At 40.0% G+C, this 19,962-nt stretch overlaps 1 protein-coding gene across 1 annotated transcript in view; it reads left to right on the forward strand.

Moving 5' to 3' along the window:
* The first annotated feature begins 9,326 nt into the window (after nt 1-9,326).
* Nucleotides 9,327-19,962, forward strand: part of runx3 (RUNX family transcription factor 3) — a 68,662-nt gene continuing 58,026 nt past the window's right edge. The window contains exons 1-2 of the mRNA XM_084741834.1: nt 9,327-9,520; nt 9,846-9,956. Coding sequence (XP_084597960.1) covers nt 9,899-9,956 — 58 coding nt within the window. The 5' untranslated portion in view covers nt 9,327-9,520; nt 9,846-9,898. The remainder of the gene's footprint in view (nt 9,521-9,845; nt 9,957-19,962) is intronic.

Consider the following 19,962-nt stretch of genomic DNA (forward strand, 5'->3'; position numbering starts at 1 on the left):
TGGAGGAAAATGTTAATATATCTTGTTGTCCCTCACCTGCATTAAAGCCTTTTCTGTTTTTAGACAGCTCCATGCTCACGTTAGCTAACCTGCCTCTCATATACTTGCACTTTGCAGTGACTTAAAGAGGTTCTGATAGAAGAAGCACTTGCATGCAAGAGTTTCTCAAGCAAAACCACGAGAGTTGGACTCTCGTTTTCCAAACAGAGGTGCACAGAGGCCCCAACAAATGCAAATAACTGACTGATTTAGAAAAAACAACAACACAAGTAGGTTAGAGTTTCACAGAGAATGACTGTCATGTCTTAAACAGACCAGTTAATGTAGCCACATGATTAAAATTGACAGTTGGACGCAAATAAATTGCATATTAATTATATTAGTTTCACTGATTATGTGATGTCATGTGTTAAGTTCTTTGTTATGTTCAATAATTTTCATCATGTAGCCTTTTTGTTTTGTTTCAGATGTGAGCAAATAATAAACCACAGTACTAATTTGGTTAAACCAGCTGTATTTAGTAGTTTCTCACAAACGCACTCAGTCATGTGTTATCATGCTGCACAGTCTCACGATATCTCTCACATGCTCCAGTCGTCTAAATGAGGCTGAATAACAAACATTCAGTCAGGTAAAAACAAACTCTTTAAATTAAATATTAAGCATAAGTTTAGGGCACAGTTATACATCTACACAGGATATTCTTTCCTTGAGTACTTACTTGCAACCTCTGTCTTATCTTTTAAATCACTTTTAAAACCCCACTTTTTAAAAAAATGGATTTTCACTGACCTTGTAGTTTTACTTGTATTGTGATTTATCATGTCTTCAGTTTCACAGCTTTTGGACAGCTTTCTTTTTTATTTTAAAGGTGTTCTGTTTTTATTGTATAAGCACTTTGTAACTATGTTTTGAAAGGCACTGTAAAAAATAACATCTTTCTTCTTATTATTATCATTATTATCATTATTTCATTGTATGTTACTTTATACTTACTAAATACTTCCTTGTCTGTGAATGTTCTTATTCATCCAGGTCATGGTATTCGTATCAAAGTTTGTAGTAGGCAACTGGACTTGATAGAGTTCTTGAAGACGTTTCGCCTCTCATCCAAGAGGCTTCTTCAGTATTAATTTTAAAATGATTTTATGGATTTATGGATTTTATGGGCTCTCTGATCAGAGCTGTGTCCATAGCAACAGTCTATACAGAAATAACAGACCTTAGAATGCTGTAATTGACCAATCAGAATCAAATATTTAACAAAGCTGTGTAATAAAATATCCTAAGAGGGAATTCTGCTTGTATAATGAATACTTACTTGTGATACTTCAAGTAAATTTCTCAGAAAATAGTTCTGTACTTTCATGTATTCTAAATATAGGGTTTTAACTTGTAACAGGATATTTTTACATTGTGCTAGTGTAGTTTTTCTTTATGTAAATGAGCCCAGTACGTTGTGCACAACAGTGTAATTAAGGCAACTGAGCACTTCATTTACATCTTAAATTGCTACAGAACTACTCTAATTGAGTTGAAGCTCAATGTCACTTATTACAGAGTGAAGACAGGACACTGGACATATGACTGTTTCACACAGCAGTGCAGTGACATACGCTCACACGCACACAGTGTTTCAGTAAACCACTGTGCATCTGCTGTAGAGGAACATCCTGCCCCACACAGACTAGCATGCATGCCGGCTCGTCTGTCACATCCAAAACCCATGTCTGCACCACAGGAAATACGTGCGTGCACACACATAGACACAAACACATATGCACAGATACACACAGGTAATAAAATTTGGTGAGAACAGAACCGTGACTTACTAACTGCAATTCGGCAAAGTGAAACCCTCAGCTGTGCAGAAAATATGCATTTCTCATGAGTTATATTTCAGTGGTGATGATCAAAGAGTGACAAGAAAAAGAAAAACAGCGTTGCAACGTTGCAACATTCCACCTGTGTTAGCTCAAAAGATCCTGATGATGCACTGAGGTCAGTGGGATCAGTTGGGTTTGTGGCAAGACTATGGTCTGCTCTATTCTGGTCTGGCTGGGGATGAGCTCTCTCTCTCTCTGTGTGTGTGTGTGTTTGTGTCAAGCGTTGGGGCATTTGGGGTAACTGAGGTCTCGGGTTTACGGGTGCTTTTATGTGAGGCTGCAGCACTTCACCCTCCAGCTGCTCTGTTGCCATGATGTGGTGCCTCTGTGTACCTCAAAGCTGAGTGTAAATTTACCACTCTGGTGAAGACAAGTCGTTCACAAAACACACAGGCACAATGTGATAAGCACTGAGAACCAAAACATAATAAAACTAGAAGGAGTGTTTAGTTTGTTCTATCACTCGTCCTCCTGATTCAATTTTCAAAGTAAAAGCAACTGAATATGATGCACATTTAGCAGCCCATGTGTCACATATGTTGTGTCTTATCATAAGTGCTTGGAAGCAGAATTGTGTTGTACCTAAAAGCCAGATAAAGGAAACAGAGTCGATCCCAGATTACTAAATCTTAATGGATCCACAGGTCAGTTTTATTCAGTATACTTCTCAAAGTTTCAGTGACTGGGTGCCAATTTAGAGAGCTAACGTGTGTTCAAGGGCAGCACAGGAAAACCCATTAACTTGTTGTAGCATTTGTGATTGGTCTCATACTGACATTTAATATTCAGTTCTTTGAGCTACTAATTCACCTGTTTGCAGATAACGCAGAAGAGTTACATTCCACGTCCAAGTAGTGTAGTCGGCTATTGGTCAAAGTATTGAAAAAAAAAAAACAGTTTAATGCATGCCTTTCATGTCGTGTTTGGCAGCCACACAAAATGTTTCTGAGGATCTGCTACTGGCCTGCAGGTCAAAGGTAAGAAAAACAATATATGTGTGTATATGGTGTGTTGCTTTACTTATGTTTGAAGAACTAACATTTGTAAATAAATAAATAAATAAATAAAGACCTATTAGGTTTATTTGGTGGTTGGCTGAACTTATAATTGCGAGTAAACTCTTGTAACTTGAAAAGGTTACTTTTTCAAGTTCCTATTCAAAAAAAAAAAAAAAAATTACTGGAAAAAGGACTTCTTGAAAAAGTAATTTATAAAATATTTAGTTGAAACAATTTATATTTGTGAAACTGTTTTCTCAGCTTCAGTCACCCTGAGCTAACATTTTAAATCCCTGAAATCATAAGTGTAAAGAATTAGATACCCCAACCTAACTGGACTTAACAAGCACACAGGTTGCAAATAATTTCAAGTTGAAACAGGTTAGGCAAAGATTACTTCATTTCAGTTGTTCCTCTTTCGATACCTTAATTTCAGTTCAAATCATTATGTTTGAAGACTGCAGTGATGTGATTGATGTGACAAAATCTATTAATTTGTACTGTGTTTCATAAGGTACACAGGACGAACTATATGACAGCCATAAATTGTTGTAAAGGAAGCTGGATGTTCAGTCTTTGTGTTGGCATGGTTTCTGAATAACAGGAAAAGCTTTGGTGGAGGGGGTGGGATGGAGGGTTTACTACCTGTAAACATGGTAAATCTGTCTTGCAGCAGGTATCAGAGGTACAACATTGCATTACAGCTACACCCTTAACCTGGTAGATGTCATGATGTTGTGTAATAATGACATTCAGTCTAATCTGTCCTCAGACAGCTCAGCTCTGATCATCGTTCCTTACAGTGATCTCGACTTTATCTGAATATACATATTCTCGCTGCAGTGACAGTGCTTTCTGTTACGGCCCCTCACAGACTCTCTGTTGTCTTGCTCCTGCTGCAGGTTACTATAGACACGTAGCGCTCCTCGGGAACTCTGGGATACGGCTTGCTCAGTGTGTGGCGACACGGCGCACTCCCCTCCTCTCTGTGTGGTTACCACAGTCAAGTCTCCATGTCTGCTGGAGCCAATAAATAAATAATGGGCCCGGTGATCACTTCCAACCGTGATACTGCACGCTGAAACCACTGCATCTGGGAGTGCCTCACTTACAATGACAACAATAGCACAGACACATGTGGACACACACACACACACAGGTTAAAGCTGAGCTGGTTACAGTGACCTCATTTCTCTACAGACACAACTTTCTAAGAACTTAGAGAGGTCTTTTTAGAATAATGCTTTCAACTGTTTGGTTGCTGATGGTTTTTACACCATATTAACTCTGTCAAGGAGGATGTGTTTTCAGTTTGGCTTGTTGTCAGCAGGATTACAGGAAAACTATGGGCTGGATTTTCACAGAATTTAGTGGAGGGAGGAAAAAATTTGAGTGAATCAGAGTCACAGGACAGATACACAAAACAATTGTCACTTTTGTTAACATTAGGTCCGTCAGGTTAAGTGTAACACATCTTTCTACGACAAAATGAGGTGAATTCATTGTGCATGTGTGAACCTGACATTATTAAAGTGAATGGCATACTTTGCACAACAAAACACAACAGCCACCTCAAAAGCAGCAGATATCTAAGAAATAAGCAATGTGCTTTTTTTCCAAGTCAATATCACCCAAATAAGCCTATCATTATTATTATTATTACTATTATTATTATTATTATTATTATTATTATTATTATTATTATTATTATTATTGCGGGTTAGTATAATTTCTTTCAATACATTAGCTTTAACATTCACCCATTCACCCAACTTATATAAACTAAACGTTAGATATGGACACAGATACAGATGTTGACCAAACATCCATGGAGATTCTCTTCCTCTGAGCCAACAGTTTTTTTGTCTTAAAAGATGTTGCAGGAGCCTTAATGGTTTTGAAAATCTATCCAGACATACAGTAATGGTTGCATTTGCAGATTCACATTACAAAGAAGGTTGCGTTAATGACCTTGGCAATGTCTGTGCTCTTAGAGTGCCCTTCTAGTGTAAAATGTGACAAATCAGGAATTTTTACACGTTTTATATTTTCATTTCTTACACTGTCTTGTGCAAACTTCCTCTTTGGGGGTTCTTCTAAAAATGCTGAGAATTAGTTTGAGAACTTCCAGAGGAAATCTCTAAAAGTGTCTCAATATGAGTTAAATCTTCCAGCAGGACTCTCTTTCAGTCTATACAGATCAAATCTGTGTAATGTTATAAATCAGGGCACGCTGTACTAAAAGTGGACAGGGACATCAGTCTTTGGAATGAGCAGTGTAATATAATTAGAAGAAAATGGCCAGTATGAGGTGTGAGTGAGCTGGTAGGACACTGGCCCCGTGTATGCGGCCCAAAAACAGGCTCCCATGGCCTATCCTAGAGGCAGGCAGGACCATGGTGTTTGATGCAATGACGGCCACTTCATTATAAAAGCCTCCTCAAGTCCCACGCTGCATTCCACGTTTATAGGGAACATATGGGGAAGCCTGCAATTTTTAGACCACAAAATAAGCCCCTTTGCAGCTGGACGCACGACCGCACTGGGTCCTTTTTGCTCTCGCGAGCCACACCCGAGAGGCGTAGGACCACTGACAGTGATTAAACCACCACAGTTTTCTCAGCAAAACAGGAGTTATATTAAGCTTAAATACAGGGGCTTGATAAACAAGGCCTGGGCAGGGGAAAAAAAGAATTGAGTGAAAGACGGCCACAATGATCTTCAGACTATTTTCCCCTCACGGTCATGGGCAGTGCAAAGCCATGAGATACATTTCAAAACATGAAGCAGATGTTTACCTAGACAAAGAAGAAATAACACAGAAGACGGAGAAAAAGGCCTGGACTCCAGCGCTTTCTTCAAATGTCAAGCTTGGCCTGCACTACAATGGAGCCAATTCCCGTTTCTTGCACAATGCTGTGGGATGGTCCTATATTTGTTTTGCTTTTCTCTATTCCTCATTGAAAATCCAGAGGCAACGTCTCTCACCACAAATGGACAAAAATAAGGAAACTGACGATAATCCGAAACAGTCTCCTTGTGAAAACAGCGAGCAGAAAAATATATTACACACTTAAATGAAATCTGAAAAACAAAACAATGTGAATTATTACCAGCAACATGTCTCACTTGCACAAATACATGCACGTAAAATGAATATAAACTGAAACAACCACAAGCCCCTGTACTGTGGAAGCAGTGCTCCAGCATCCCCTTTTTTAAACAAATGCAGACGAGTACAGACCAGGGCCTGTTTTACAGAAACTTTTTAACTTGCAGATCTTTTCTTAACTGTTTGGTATGGAAATTAAGTCAATGTTCCTATCCTAACTTAAGATAGGAAATGTGTAACACAAGCATCCTAACTTCCCAAAATCTTAAAGAAAGTCTCCTAATTTTAACTTCTCCACCTGTAATAGTAGCAACCTGATCAACTAGTTAACAGTAGTATTATCTAACAGTAGCTAATGATAATGTTAGCTGACACAGGTTAACAGTTGTTTTCGCAAACACTAGCAAAAAGTAGTGTTTGTTAACAGTTGAGTGAGTTAAGTCGTCTAAGTCTGTTTGCATGACTACTCTTTTATTGCTTTCACACAAAGGCCAGATATGGTGTAGAATGTGTCTGCTATCTTGGCCAACAGTCCTTCCTTTATCTCTCAAGAACATCTTTGAATTCCTCTACAGATTTTTACCAACACCTCTGACTCATCTGTCTAGAAGTTAAGTGCCTGTCATTGTTTTTGCTCAACAGTTGCAGAGTTTCTCGGAGAGATGAGAAAAGTAGTATCAGTTGTTAAGTAATAGATGCAAAAATTGATTAGCAATGTTGGACTGAGTATTAAGATTTCCTAAATACTCAGATAAGATAAGAGGAAGTAAGATAAGATAGGACTCCTAAAGTTTGTTAAGATTGATTTATGTAATACTAAACTGAGAAAAATCCTATCTTTTACTTTTCCCATCTTAACTTACATGTTCAGTTTCTTCAGTATGGACCAGAACTCTGAGGAAGAACGCAAAAAGGAATCTAGGAAAATATATTTCATCACAAAGGCTCAGACATCGTGTCCCTGTCCTCACAGGGTGCAGTGTTTCCCTGTGGCCCTGCGTGTGTCACAGCAGTACCTCTGGTTCAGCAGGGAGACACAGAACTGTAATCTGTCCCTGGGCTGGCAGGCCAGGGCCGAGGCCATGTCGGGAGGCAACAGAGGTGTTAGAAGAGGAAGCCTCGCTGTGTGTGAGGTTAAGTCGGAGGCCTGTAGTGGCCGCGTGGACGGACTGATAAAAGCCCTGGGGCCGCGGCTGTGGCCTCAGCGTTCGGCCACACTTGCCGACACGCCGTGTCATTTAGCCCGCGCTGCCGCCTAACTCAACGGCAACTGCTCATTTACAGGGCAGTGCGGGCTACCAGGAAGAGCGGCAAAGCTCTCTCTCTTTCTCTCTCTCTCTCTCACACACACACACACACACACTCTCTCAGAACATGGTACTGTATATACACATACAAACACATGCTGTGGTCCACGCAGCAGTTTTGTCCAGCAATTAGCAGAGGTGGGCTGACAGTCATACACAAAGCAGTGTGAAATAGACACAGTTTTATACACACACGCACGCGCACACACACACACACACACACACACACAGGTTTCCAGGGAAAGCAATTGGGTCACATGAGTGACCAGACAGTGGTTTGGGTCCACTGTCCCACAGCCAGACATGGTCAGTGTGTCACCGAGAGACAGGAGAAAGGAGAGAGGAAGTGTGGATACCACAGGTTTGCAAATGCCAGTGATTTGTGTGCTCAAACACACAGAAACAGGCAGAAACATGCACATACATCATGTAGCACTGTGAGATTGTCAGGTTAACAGTCCCACAACAAACACTTAGTCTTTCTTTCTGTGTGTGACTGCAAATTTATCACACAGAATCTGAAGCAATATGAATCATTTCCTGTTTTTCTAACTATTGCAGTAGAAACAAATAAATTGCATAAAAACTGCTGAAAAATAAAAGTCATCACTGGTATCACATCTCATGTGAGGCTGCTACTGTACACGTAGAAAATGAATCTAGAAAATGAAAAAGTGTGAAAACCACAATCAGGTTAATCGCTTTGCACTTTTTGAGGGGAGTAAAGGGGCTATACATGTGGCCACAAAGCTCAAGTTTCAGTTTTTTTTACACTACACAAGAAGGCTAGGGTAAAAAATTCGAATATATTGCAAAAGTAAATGGTTTAAAGGAAAACTGAATTTGAAGTGAAATAAATGTTGCAGTTGGAGTGTTTATATTAACATTGCTTAAATTTAAAGGCAAAATACAGGATTTTTCAAAAAGAAAAACCTTTGCACATAATCATCCACCAGAAGTATAAGGCCATGCCTGCATCTGCAGAGACTCCGCCCTCTGCCAGTACCTTCTTATTTTCTCATTATTTTGCTGTGCTCATGATGCTGTACCAAGCAAAAATGTCTGTATTTTACATCCTGGAAATGAGACTCAACAATCAACTATCTTTCTGGTGTGTTTACAAACACCAACTGACAAATGCTGCATATTCTACCTTTAAATATTAAAAAAAACTGAGACAAAGTGTCATAGAAATAAAAAAAACTGTAACTATAACCTGACACTGGAGATGAAAGAGAAGAAAGGAGGACTGAAGGTAGAGTGTAGAGTGTAGAGAGTAAACTGGCAGTGCTGCTTCTAATGAGACTAAGATTATGATACTATCAAGTGGTAAGTGAGGGTGGAGGTTTTGCAGGCCCAAAACCACCGGTTCTTACAAACACAGATGTGCTGTGAGTCAGACAAACATAAAAGTAGCACAGGACATACATACACAGTGAGGAACAACACACTCAGTGTTGTTCAGCAGTTAGACTGACACTTTCCTGTCTCCTAGCAGCTGCTAAAGCCACAGTTACCTCTGATTCTCTTACTCTCTTCATCTGATTCACATCACTGTCTTTCTGTTTGTGTTTAGATTAATGCTTTTTAATGCTTCTCCAGCTCTTCCTCTGCAGTGGTTTTAGCGCTCTCTGCAAACCTCAGTGAGCCACAGTGGCGCAGGCCGCTGCCTGGTTTGAACTCAAAAGAAAATAGAATGTTTCCAAAACTTGGACAACCAATGAAAAGTGAGAGCGAGGATGGCGAGTCAGAGAAAGAGAAGCATGGAAAGTAAAAAACCCGAAACAGAGAAACCAGAGAAAAACCAAAAGACGATAGCAGAAGAAGGCAGGGAGGGAGGGAGGGAGGGAGGGAGGGGGAAGGAGGGTGAGACTCGAGGGTGGGAGGGAGAGGCCCGGTGACCTCACGTGACATGTGACGTGGGCTCCACCACTCACGGAGAGGAGTGTGTGTGTCTGAGTGTGGAGGATGGCGAGGAGGATGCAGATACACTGTGGCTTTTAGCCTCTTACTAGCACTGACGCTTCAGTCAGGCCACCACCATCGTGGGAGAGAAAACAGAAAGACAGATCAAGCTAACAGGCTAGCTGGCTAACCTCAGACCTTCACCCCCCCCACCCTGCGTGACAGAGAGGACCACAAACCCAAGCCCTCCCCTCCACGGCGGCCCGTTGCCACCACCACCACCCCCTGGGCCCCCTCTCAGCTACAGCCCTGGTGAGTCCACCTCTACACCTGAAGACACAAATGAAGTGTGAAACTGCTTCTCTCACTGTCTCTGAGCTGCCCTCTCTTTCTGTTTCTTCTTTTCTTTCTCTCTCTGACCCTCTCCTCTCTCAAACGTCTCCTGGTGCTGCTGCTAGCACATGCTGCTGCTGCTCTCTCTGCAGGCTTGTGGCTTGGGATTCCTGTGGTAGTCACAAACCCCAGATTCTTGGTTGCAAACGGGCTCTGAGCTCCAGGAGTTTCGTCCTCTCTGCTTCTCCTTCTCGCTTTCTCTCTCTTGCACTTCTGTTCAAATCCTCCTTTTTTCCTCCATAAGGTTGGTGGAGATCGACTGCAGTGAGGGCTCCACACCGTTCTGGCTTCCCTGTCATGGCATCCAACAGCATCTTTGACTCCTTCTCCAACTACAGCAGCAGTCTACTCAGAGGTGAGTGCTGATCCTCCCCTCTGCCCCCCTCCTCCTTCCCTCCCACCTCCATCCAACCCTCTGTCCAGTTGTATTGAATGTGCAAGAACCTGTTACTTCTGACAAAAAAGCGTTGACATGAATATGTTGTGTAATTGCTCCACAAAGGAGGATCTGATTTTGCACGGTAGCCCCTCATCCAGTTGACTGATATGGGCCTTAAATGCCTCCGCCTCGCCGCTCCTCCTGTGTTTTCTGTAAGCTTGATGGAGTAGCAGCCATAATGGGATTCTCACCACAGACATTCATTATCAAGTGAAACTAGGCGCTCTCACTGTGAGAATACGAGCTCGCAGGCTCCATGTGACTGGGCCCTTTACTGGAACACGGCAATACAATAAAAGAGCAAAGAGAAAAAAAAAAGAAAACATATTAGGCGCTCTCACTCTGCTTTACTTCCAGGAGGTACTTTTGGTCTGTGTGGTGAGGTGAGTGCACTATACTTGGCGACGCTAAACGCCAGCCTCAATGAAGAAGCCATTTGTTGCCATGGTAATTCCAATCAGATGGCTTTTACTTGCAAACAGTGAGGCTCTTCAAGTGTAGAGAAGTAGAAGAAACTTTTACTTGATTTTGACTAGAACACTTTTTGAGATTACTCCTGTAAGTGATAGCAGGATAGCAAATTGAACTTTCTGGTATCTGTATGCAGTATTGGGTATCAGATTGTATCCGAGTCTATGCACTGATCCAATACCACATAATTCATTAGCCCTGAAATGGGGCCCTCTTACTTCCCAGCAGCATCCCATATTCGGGGTGGGAATTCTTAGCATGTCATGTTTTGATTCCAATTCAGAGGGCTACAATGCGATTATAAAACGATTATCAATGCATCTTGATGTATGAAATTATTAACCTTTTAAGCCAGGGGATGTAGTCACATTGTATTCATTTGCAGGTGCTCACGCTCAGCCATCCTCACCAAAACTCAAGAAGTAGCCTGGTCTACAACGTAAACACTCACAGTTTTTACGTCCGTTACGTTTCATCATCCAATTGGTTCAGCTGTAAGGAATGTACAACCTGTAATACAAAGTACAAATTGGGTCTTTTCTGCATCGATTCATAATCTTTCAAGAGAGAATCATGATGCATTTAAGAATCAATTGTTACCCCCATCCCTAATCCAGATGCCATTTTTAACCCCAGGTTGGCAAAATCGTATTGTATGGCATTCATTCTCTGTATGTATTTTTTAATGTTTGACAAAACATTTAAGCTGAGCCAGGCCATACAACAATGACAGCAATCACATCACATCCATACAGGGTTAGTGTGTTGCAATATACCAGACAATAATCGTGAAATTTAAAAAAGGTTGTTTTATCAAATTAATAATATACATTTGATATGTATCACGATACAGAGGTTACAATTCAATATACTGCGATACTGTAAGCAAGGTCACATACTGCTACTTTTTTCTATCCAATTTCAGGAAAGCTACCATATTATAAAGAAGTCACCACCGGATGCATAAAATCTGAGTTTAAAAAGTTGATTTTTTTAATGAAATCAGTGACGATAGATAAAACTGATGTCTACTGAATATTTCTGACTCTTTGTGATTCAGTGTTTTTGAGAATCGATACAGGATAACAAAACATAATATCATGATACTCAAGCATATCAATGTTTTAGTACACCAGTGTCATGATTCTTCAAATCCACAATTCGAACTGACTTTCGATTTTAAGGTCACATTTATCCATTTAAACTTTTTTCTTTTTTAGCACCAATGGCTCTGTCATTGTTAGACTATCGAGTCTTGATTTGTGAAAATCAACAGATTATTAGTTTTATGCCCTAACAACTGTCACTTACACTTTTTTACATTCTTCTTAAAGAATACCGCCATAAGTGGAGGTGCGGATGAGGTAGAAAGAGAAAAAAACACTGGGAGGATCAGCGTTTCTGTCTTTGATTTCGATTACTGAAATAGAAAGCTCGTTTTGATTGGGTTTTGGTACTCTGTATTGGCTGAAGCGCGAAGATCAGGTATCAGAATCACTATTGGGTACAAAAAATTGTATCAGAACATCTCTGCAGGCAAAACTCTTGAAAACAAACATGAAGTAGTCTTGACAAAGCTGTTAATCTGATGGCGGCCAGGGGCCTCAGTCGTTCCCACTCTTCACTGTCACACGACCACCGAGACAGCCACCGAAAGGCAGCAGAAAAAAACAAAATCTCCTTCCCAATTAAGGCCTCATTGCAGTGTTAATTAGAGACAGCCACAGGAGAAGCACTACCAGCTCCTAATTGTTTACAGAATATATCTTAAAATCTCTGGAGCCTCTCACACACACACACACACAGTGAGACACAGACAGTTAAACACAGTCAGGACATCTGTGTCTCACATGAGAACAATCCTCTGATATCCTCCTCAGTGGAACCGCAGTGACAGCGGATGATGTTCCAGTGTTCTCACAGCTTCTACAGACACTCAGGCATTTATAGTTTCCTCCTGACAAGGCTCAGGCCTTTTCCCTTCTTTTCTTCTCTCTAGCCGCTGGATCTGCATCTCTTTATCTTCTCACTGTTTACACATCAGTGTCTCCAAATTCAGGTTTCACGCATGCCGTCCATCAGGCCTTTGAGACATTTTAACCTCTCTCATAATGTTCTTTTCAAGTGCCTGATTTTGATTTTGAACCCGACCAGAGTGGTGAGACGGGAATTGAGACAGTAGGTCAAGAGGGGGAAAGAGAGACAAGCGTTTAAAGCTGTAATCATCCGTTGGAAATCATTAGTGAATATGCAATATCCTTTTACAATTCGTTCTGTCAGGAGACTGAAACCGAACTGCAAGAGAACAAAGGCCAAGAGTCATTAAATCCCCTGGTTCAATCTGAAAGCATTTCAGATCGGGACTACCTCATGTAAGCAAAATACCCCAGCGGTTAGTTTAACAACTTGCATTACACAGGCAAAGCAATTTGGCAAGTTCTCTTTTTTAGACTCAAATCAAACTGAAATTAAGAGGAACGCTTACAGAGAATCAAGGAGACTGTTAAAAGTCTGGCTCCCCGAGCTCAGGCTTTAATACTGTGTGACATGAAACTCATGGAAACACTGTACTCACCAAGTCAGAAGTCGGGGGACACTCATTCATCTCAAAAATGACACACATACACACACACAAACATGCATTAACTGGACAGTTCACCCCAGAATTAAAAATATATATTTTCCCTCTGGTCTGTAGTGCTATTTATCCATTGAATGAGCTTTGCAGATATCGGCCTAAGAGATGTCTGCCTTCGCTCTAACATAATGCAACTAGATGGGACTTGGCTTGTGGCGCCAAAAAATACATTTGAAAAATTCAAAAGCAATGGATTATCTTGAGAAATTGGGTCATGATTTCTGGAAAAAGATAGAGACCTTCTTGTGTCCAGTTTAATATAGGAACTACTTTCTTTATGCCAGGGGTGGGTAACCTTTTTCTCTGAGACTTTTTGACATCCATAGCAGAGACGCTTAATTTGAAATGATAAGGTAAAATTTAGAGGGAAAGGCACCATGCTGTAGATATAGGAAATGGCACACATTAAACAAACACATTGGCATTGGTGTATTGGCAACATATTTTTCCAATCTGAGAATGTAAAACGAAATTAAAATTTCCTACATGAAATTGAAAAATTCAAAAGCAGCGTCTCTCTTCCAGAACTCATGACCTAATTATTCAAGATAATCCACAGACCTTACTGTGAGCAAACGTATCGTTTTTTGGCGCTTTGGGGATCACAAGCTGAGTACCATCTACTTTTATATTTGGCATTTCTACGGCTGATATTTCCAAATATCAATATGAATTGTCCCTTTAAAGTTCCTGAATTTCTAAAAACAAAATTTCTCCTCAAAATAAAAAGATTCATATATTTAACATCTCTGAGTTGTATTAGCCTGTCATTTTATTTGTGATAAAAAAAGACAGCAGCACTGTAACAAATATCAGCTCAATACAAACACTGACAGGCTGCACTGTAGGTGTTATATTGGTAACTCATTTCAGCCAATCTCACAGTGCAGACAGAGAACGCATGTAAGCATGTGATGTGCAACATCAGATGCACTTCGCGTGAGAAGCGAGAGGACGCCTCACCTCAGAAACCTCAGTCCTCTGCTGAAGCTCTGGGAGACAGACACACACACACATAAACACACGTAAAAAACATATGACACATGCACACCGAGTCACACAGAGAATAGACAGTAAGACAGACAGAGCAGGCGTCTCATGGCGTCCAGGTCTGCATCAAGAAAAAGCTAACAGTGTGACAGTTAGTATGTTGTGAGAGAGAGAAAGAGAAAGAGATGGAGAGCTTTGCATCAGCGAGGCGTTAATCTGATGCAGACTCACAGAGCTGCTGCAGTTCACTGATAATAACCACAATGAGGCTACACCTGCTAACCCTCACACAGCAGCACCACTTTTTAATCAGAAAGCTGCATTTCAGAGGCACTTTTACACTTTTTTAAAAGCAGCAAGCTCCAAAAAAAGCACTGGACTTTCCCCCTGTGAAGCTGAATTGTATAAACTTTACAGAGTTTTCCGATGCTGACATATTGGCAGTGTTTGTATCAGGTGGGGTACCTGGTTTATAGCAGCTGTGATTGGACCTGTGTGGTGGGTCATATCCTTGGCTCAGTGTCTGTCACCACATTTCCCTCCTCTTGGAAGGGCCGTCGTGTTCCCTGCAGGCTGTTTTATACAAGGGGTCCGTTTTTTTAAGAGTGTTACGCTCTTGGGAGCCAGCTCCCTTTGTGGCAGAGAAAAAAGGGCCCGGTTTATTAGGGTGGGAATGGTTTTATATGTTTGGCTTATTGCGCTGCATGAATGGAAGTGAGGGCTTGTGTGTGAGAAACGCGCCATGCCTCACCACAGTTGTAGCGAGGTTATTTTGGAGGATTCTGGGAGGTGGTCTGGTTTGTTCTACAAGTTCTCGGAGAGACGCTTGCACAGTGTGAGACAAGGACACTTTAAATGCATCAAAATGAGTCCTTCACAGGGGATAAAACATGAATTTCAAGCTAAGAACCACTGACAAATAAAAATGTGCTATACAGTAGCTCAAAAAAGAAAAAGGCTATAAATTTGACAGAACACATGGCTGGCCTCTGGTAAATTTATTAATAACAAAGTCATATGGTGAAGATTTTTTTCTCCTCTCTTAAATTAACATGCTTGATTGGAGCCCATTCAAAAGCCTGCTGAGTGTGAGGCCCCTGAGTGACGCCAAAACATGAGGACCGGGCTGAAATCTGTAACCAGATATTAAGAGTTTCAATATTCTGAAGTGAAAGCAAATAATAGAAAACTCATGACAGCCACAGAGCAGCGAAATCCTGTCTCCAATTTAGCTGAGTATAATATCTATTTATAAAACTCTGAAGGCATATTGGATAGAAGGAACGCTCTGGACTTGATTAGGGCTGTAAACGTTTTTGGAGGTACTTATTTACTTTTTGGTCCGTCTCGCTGTTTTCAGCGTCTGTCAACACGACTTTATGGGGGAACACTTTCAGGGGTTGCCAGTAAGATGGCTTCCAGGTAGGGTACGCAGAGGGGCTGTGCTGATTATGTGGTCGACTAATCCCAAACCTGCCTCCGCCCTTGTGCACTTTTGGCTCAAAACCACAGTGCTCGGCGTTGCGTTGGTCAAGGTTAAAGTCGCGCTAAGTGTAGTAGTAAATACAATTTTCTGGTGGTCGGCAAGCAACCACAGAGGCCAGATTCTTTTTCAGCCGATCTGATAATATAGATTTATGCTGTAAAGGTTTCTCTAAGTGTTCTGAAAGGTTGAGCAACTTCTTTCAACAAACAATCCTGGAGGGGTGGGGTGGGGGGGTGGTTCTGTAAATCTACTGGAAAGTAGACAGTAGGTACGTCCTCATACTGTAAAAAAAAATTACAAAGAAATGTGCAGGAATCAATCTCTTTTCTCATTAACTCATTTTATTTACTTATGCTAATTACACTTAAAATCTACTAAAGTTCAATGAAGAAATTATATGATGAAAATTTCATATGTTGAAGATTTGCTGTGTTTGTTACTTTAAAGCTACAACAAGGAGCTTTTAATTTGTTACGAAACAGTCTCAGTTTAATTACTGATGCCTGTATATGACCTACATAATCAAGCGAGACTATCCGCAAGAAGACTGGCTGTTCCTCTGTGGTTATTCTTCATACCTGCCACTAGGTTGGATTCTCCTTGTGCTGAGATGAAATGATCCTGTGTTTACATTTTTCCAGCCAAAGTCAAAATAAGTAGCACATTAGAAGCAGGAGAAGATTTTTATTCAAATAATTGTATTTTTGACATTATATTTTGTGGTTATTAAAATATACACATAACCGCATTTGTCCACAGGGGCCTCTGAAATCAACACAATATGAAAGTTCCACGTAGTAGCTTTAAGATAAGCCAAGGTTGCTTGTTTTCACAATAATTGAAACACTTGGTACCAATATGAAGGTTAGTACTGAATTCAGTACCCGTTTACACTTAAAATTTAATAAATTCACTGGGAGCAGTTTCACATATTGTCTCTGTGCCAATATTCCAATAAAGTAGCTCAACCATGAGAAGCTGCGGCTTTAAGTTCTTTGTGTCAAATGAAGAAGTGACTTATCAAACTGAGAAAATGTAAAACAAAATCAAATACATTTTGAGCAGTTGTTGGTTCACCTTAATATCTTAAGTTTACTGAACATATTTTCTCAGGTATACCTGAATGAATCAAATTTATTTGATTAAAAAAGTTTGTTTTGAATTATTAAATCTAGCTCAACTTATCTTTTCAGTTTCAGTCAGCTTAAAATTTTAAGACAGCCTGGACACTAACTTTTTTTAATGTAAGAAAAATACTTATTTTTACAGTGTAGGGAGAAGTGAATATGATCAGAGTCCGGTGTCGGGCCAAGCAGGCAGGAAGAACACTCGTCTCGGTGTCTCGGGCAGCCCCCTTTTAACACAGTTCATCCAGAAGTTAGTCTGCATGTTAAACTTTGTGATGTGATTGTGCATGGCAGCTGTGAGAGTGGTGACCTCAGGGGATGTATGCTGAACACATTCAGTGAAGTCACCATCAGATGGAACAAAAAAGAAAAAGGAGCAAATATGTACTATAGTCTTACATGATAATTAAAGAGTGGCGGCTGAAAATAATTGGTATGAAGGACACGGATGTCCAGATATGATGCAAGTGATGTAAGAGGAATTCGATAATGTCTAGACCAGCTTCTTCAACCGGGACGTAAAAACAGGAACAGGAAAATATGCAGACTTTGAAAATGCTTGCGTAATTGGATAATGAGGTGGAAATGATCACAATATAAAATTCTTTAGCATGATTTTTTAAAAAAGTAATGTCCATACCGGATGAGGCTCTTCAGTTTCTATGACTCATTTCTTTATGGTTAATTTGCTTCACTTACGAGCTGATAATATTTCATATAAACCCTTAAGTTAAAATGATTATGTCCACATCACTGTTATTAGACTCTTCATGATCTCATTCGTCCTGCATGGCGGACGACTAAATTAAGGAAAAGCCGTTCTCGCAATTTTCTCTTTCTTAATTTTGTTTTAAACCTACGCCCTAAACCACAGGCCAGCCCCACAGCTTATTACATGGTAAGGCTGGGATTGTAGAAAGAACGCAAGTATTATTGTAAGCTAATTTATGTATTATTAACCTAAATTCATGCAGCAATTATGTTGGTGTATGGGATTAGCTTGCGATTTTCTGCAAAGCTAGAAATAAGATAAACAATTCAAAAAGAAAAACCTGAAATAAAACATCACAGGTTCAGTTTGTTTTCAGTAACTCTGGCTACAATTAGAGAGCTGTGACCTGAGTTTGACTCAGATGAAGAAGACTTATTGTTTAGACCCCTCCCTGTATCGTTACACAGATGTTGTCAACAACATCCTTTTTGTTGCACTACAGTAAAGAGGAGGAAAAAGCAAAAAACTGCCTGTGACTAAGCACAATGTCGATTGCTGTGCACTTTTGTTTTTAACATTACAGTTGCATTCTAACCCACAAATTACTTTAATGGGCGGGCATGGGTCTGGTCGGCAGCACATAAAATGACTCAAACTTATGGAGATCCCACATGTTCAGAAACATATCAGCAGATCTTTTTTTTTTTTTTTTTTTACATAAGATGGAAGACAGGAGGAACAGAGGGTTTTATTTTATCATGTGTGAAAGTTTAGCAAAGATCTAAAGCCCAGAGGAACTCATTCTGTCACCATCAAAGGATTAAAAGGAATGTTTTTCGCAGACAAAAAAAATCCAGCCTCCAAACTGAATCTTCACGTCATTATGTGCAACTTTAATCATGCTCAAAACATCCTTATAGCCTATCCCTCTTCCCATAAGCAATAAAGAAAAAACTTAATTACGGTGGAGGAAAAATGCAGATAATGATAGGATGTGAGAGGCTGCAGGCTATGAAATGTTTTCAGATTCTCTTATTTTCCTCTATTTTCCCAGATTTTTTTCTCTCTCGACTTGTTTACATACAGTTAATTGTCGTTGCTGCAATAAAACATGTTTTTGGGTTGCTTCTTCCCTCCCCTCAAACATAACTTTAACCACAGGGAATTGATTTTTGTGGAGACAGCATTTCAAAAATTGGATTTTAGTTTTCTCTTTGTCTATTCATTGGGGGGTACAGATGACTGACTGTGCTAACTGCATCAGTAATGGGCCACCTAATTGTGCTTTTCAACTCAGCACTGCAGAGTGAGGATGCAAATTTGAGCATTTAGCCTCATCATTTATGTTTCGACGAAAAGATGAGAATGAAGGAATAGTTTGACGTTTTGGGAAATATGCTTACTTGGCTTCTTGCTAAGAGTAAGATGAGAAGATTAATACCACTCTCATATTACAGTATTTCAGTTAAAGGTCCAGCATGAAAGATTTAGGGGGATCTATTAGCAGATTATGGCACAAACCAAATATAATATTCATAAGTATGTTTTCATTAGTGTATAATCACATGAAAATAAGATTTGATGTGTTTTTGTTATCATCATCAACTGTTTATATTTACAGAGGGTGCGGGTCCTCGTGTTTAAACAGTAGCCCAAAGTGGCACCGCTAGATTATTATATTTATTTGTTTATTTTGTTAAAAAGTTGTGCATCTCATAAGTTTTTTTTTCCACAAAAACAAATTATTTCCACAATAAAAACCTTAAAAAGGCATCTACCGCTTCTATGTCAGTAAAAGTTCAAGAATCTATGACAATGTTAATTCACTTCTAAAGTTTCCCTGCTGGAGACACAATGTCTCCTTTTTCACTTCACCAAATGCAATGGCAGCTTGAATTTTCTACATCACACTATTTGTCATGTCACAAATCATACTCATAGGCCCATCCCTTAAAATCAGCTTTTCAGCAGGCACAGAGAAATTTTCCACTTTCAGCAAAGACAAATAAAAACACCCCTGCATGTCAAACTCTTCATGCACAGTGAACCTATAACATCCAACTGCAGGAACAAGAGGACATACACATTTCTAAGTGGACAAAGACTTTAACTTTTGATCTTTGTCCCAAATAAGTGTGGCTCCAAAATGTTGGACTACTCCTTTAAGTTAAAAATTTTAAATATTACATCAGTTGGAAATTTATTATTTACTTCCTCCACAAATGTTGCCCTGATGTCCATATTCTAATTGTGCTTATTCTGCAACCTTACTACATTATAAAAATGCATGCAAAATTTACAGAATGATCTGTTGTTCCTGAGTTGAAGCAGGTTTTGCCCTGAAATAAACTCAAGCAAGCTCATATTTTCTCTGCAGCTGCTCACTTCTGTATTGGCTCAGTAGGAAACACCAGGCCAGGGATTCCCCCTCAGCTGTGCAGCAGAAGTGGCCCCTCGATCTCTTCTCCATAGTCTGTCTGCTGTGAGGTCACTGTCTG

Source organism: Lutjanus erythropterus, chromosome 18 (assembly GCF_056507025.1).
Source record: "Lutjanus erythropterus isolate fLutEry1 chromosome 18, fLutEry1.hap2, whole genome shotgun sequence".
Lineage (NCBI taxonomy): Eukaryota > Metazoa > Chordata > Actinopteri > Lutjaniformes > Lutjanidae > Lutjanus > Lutjanus erythropterus.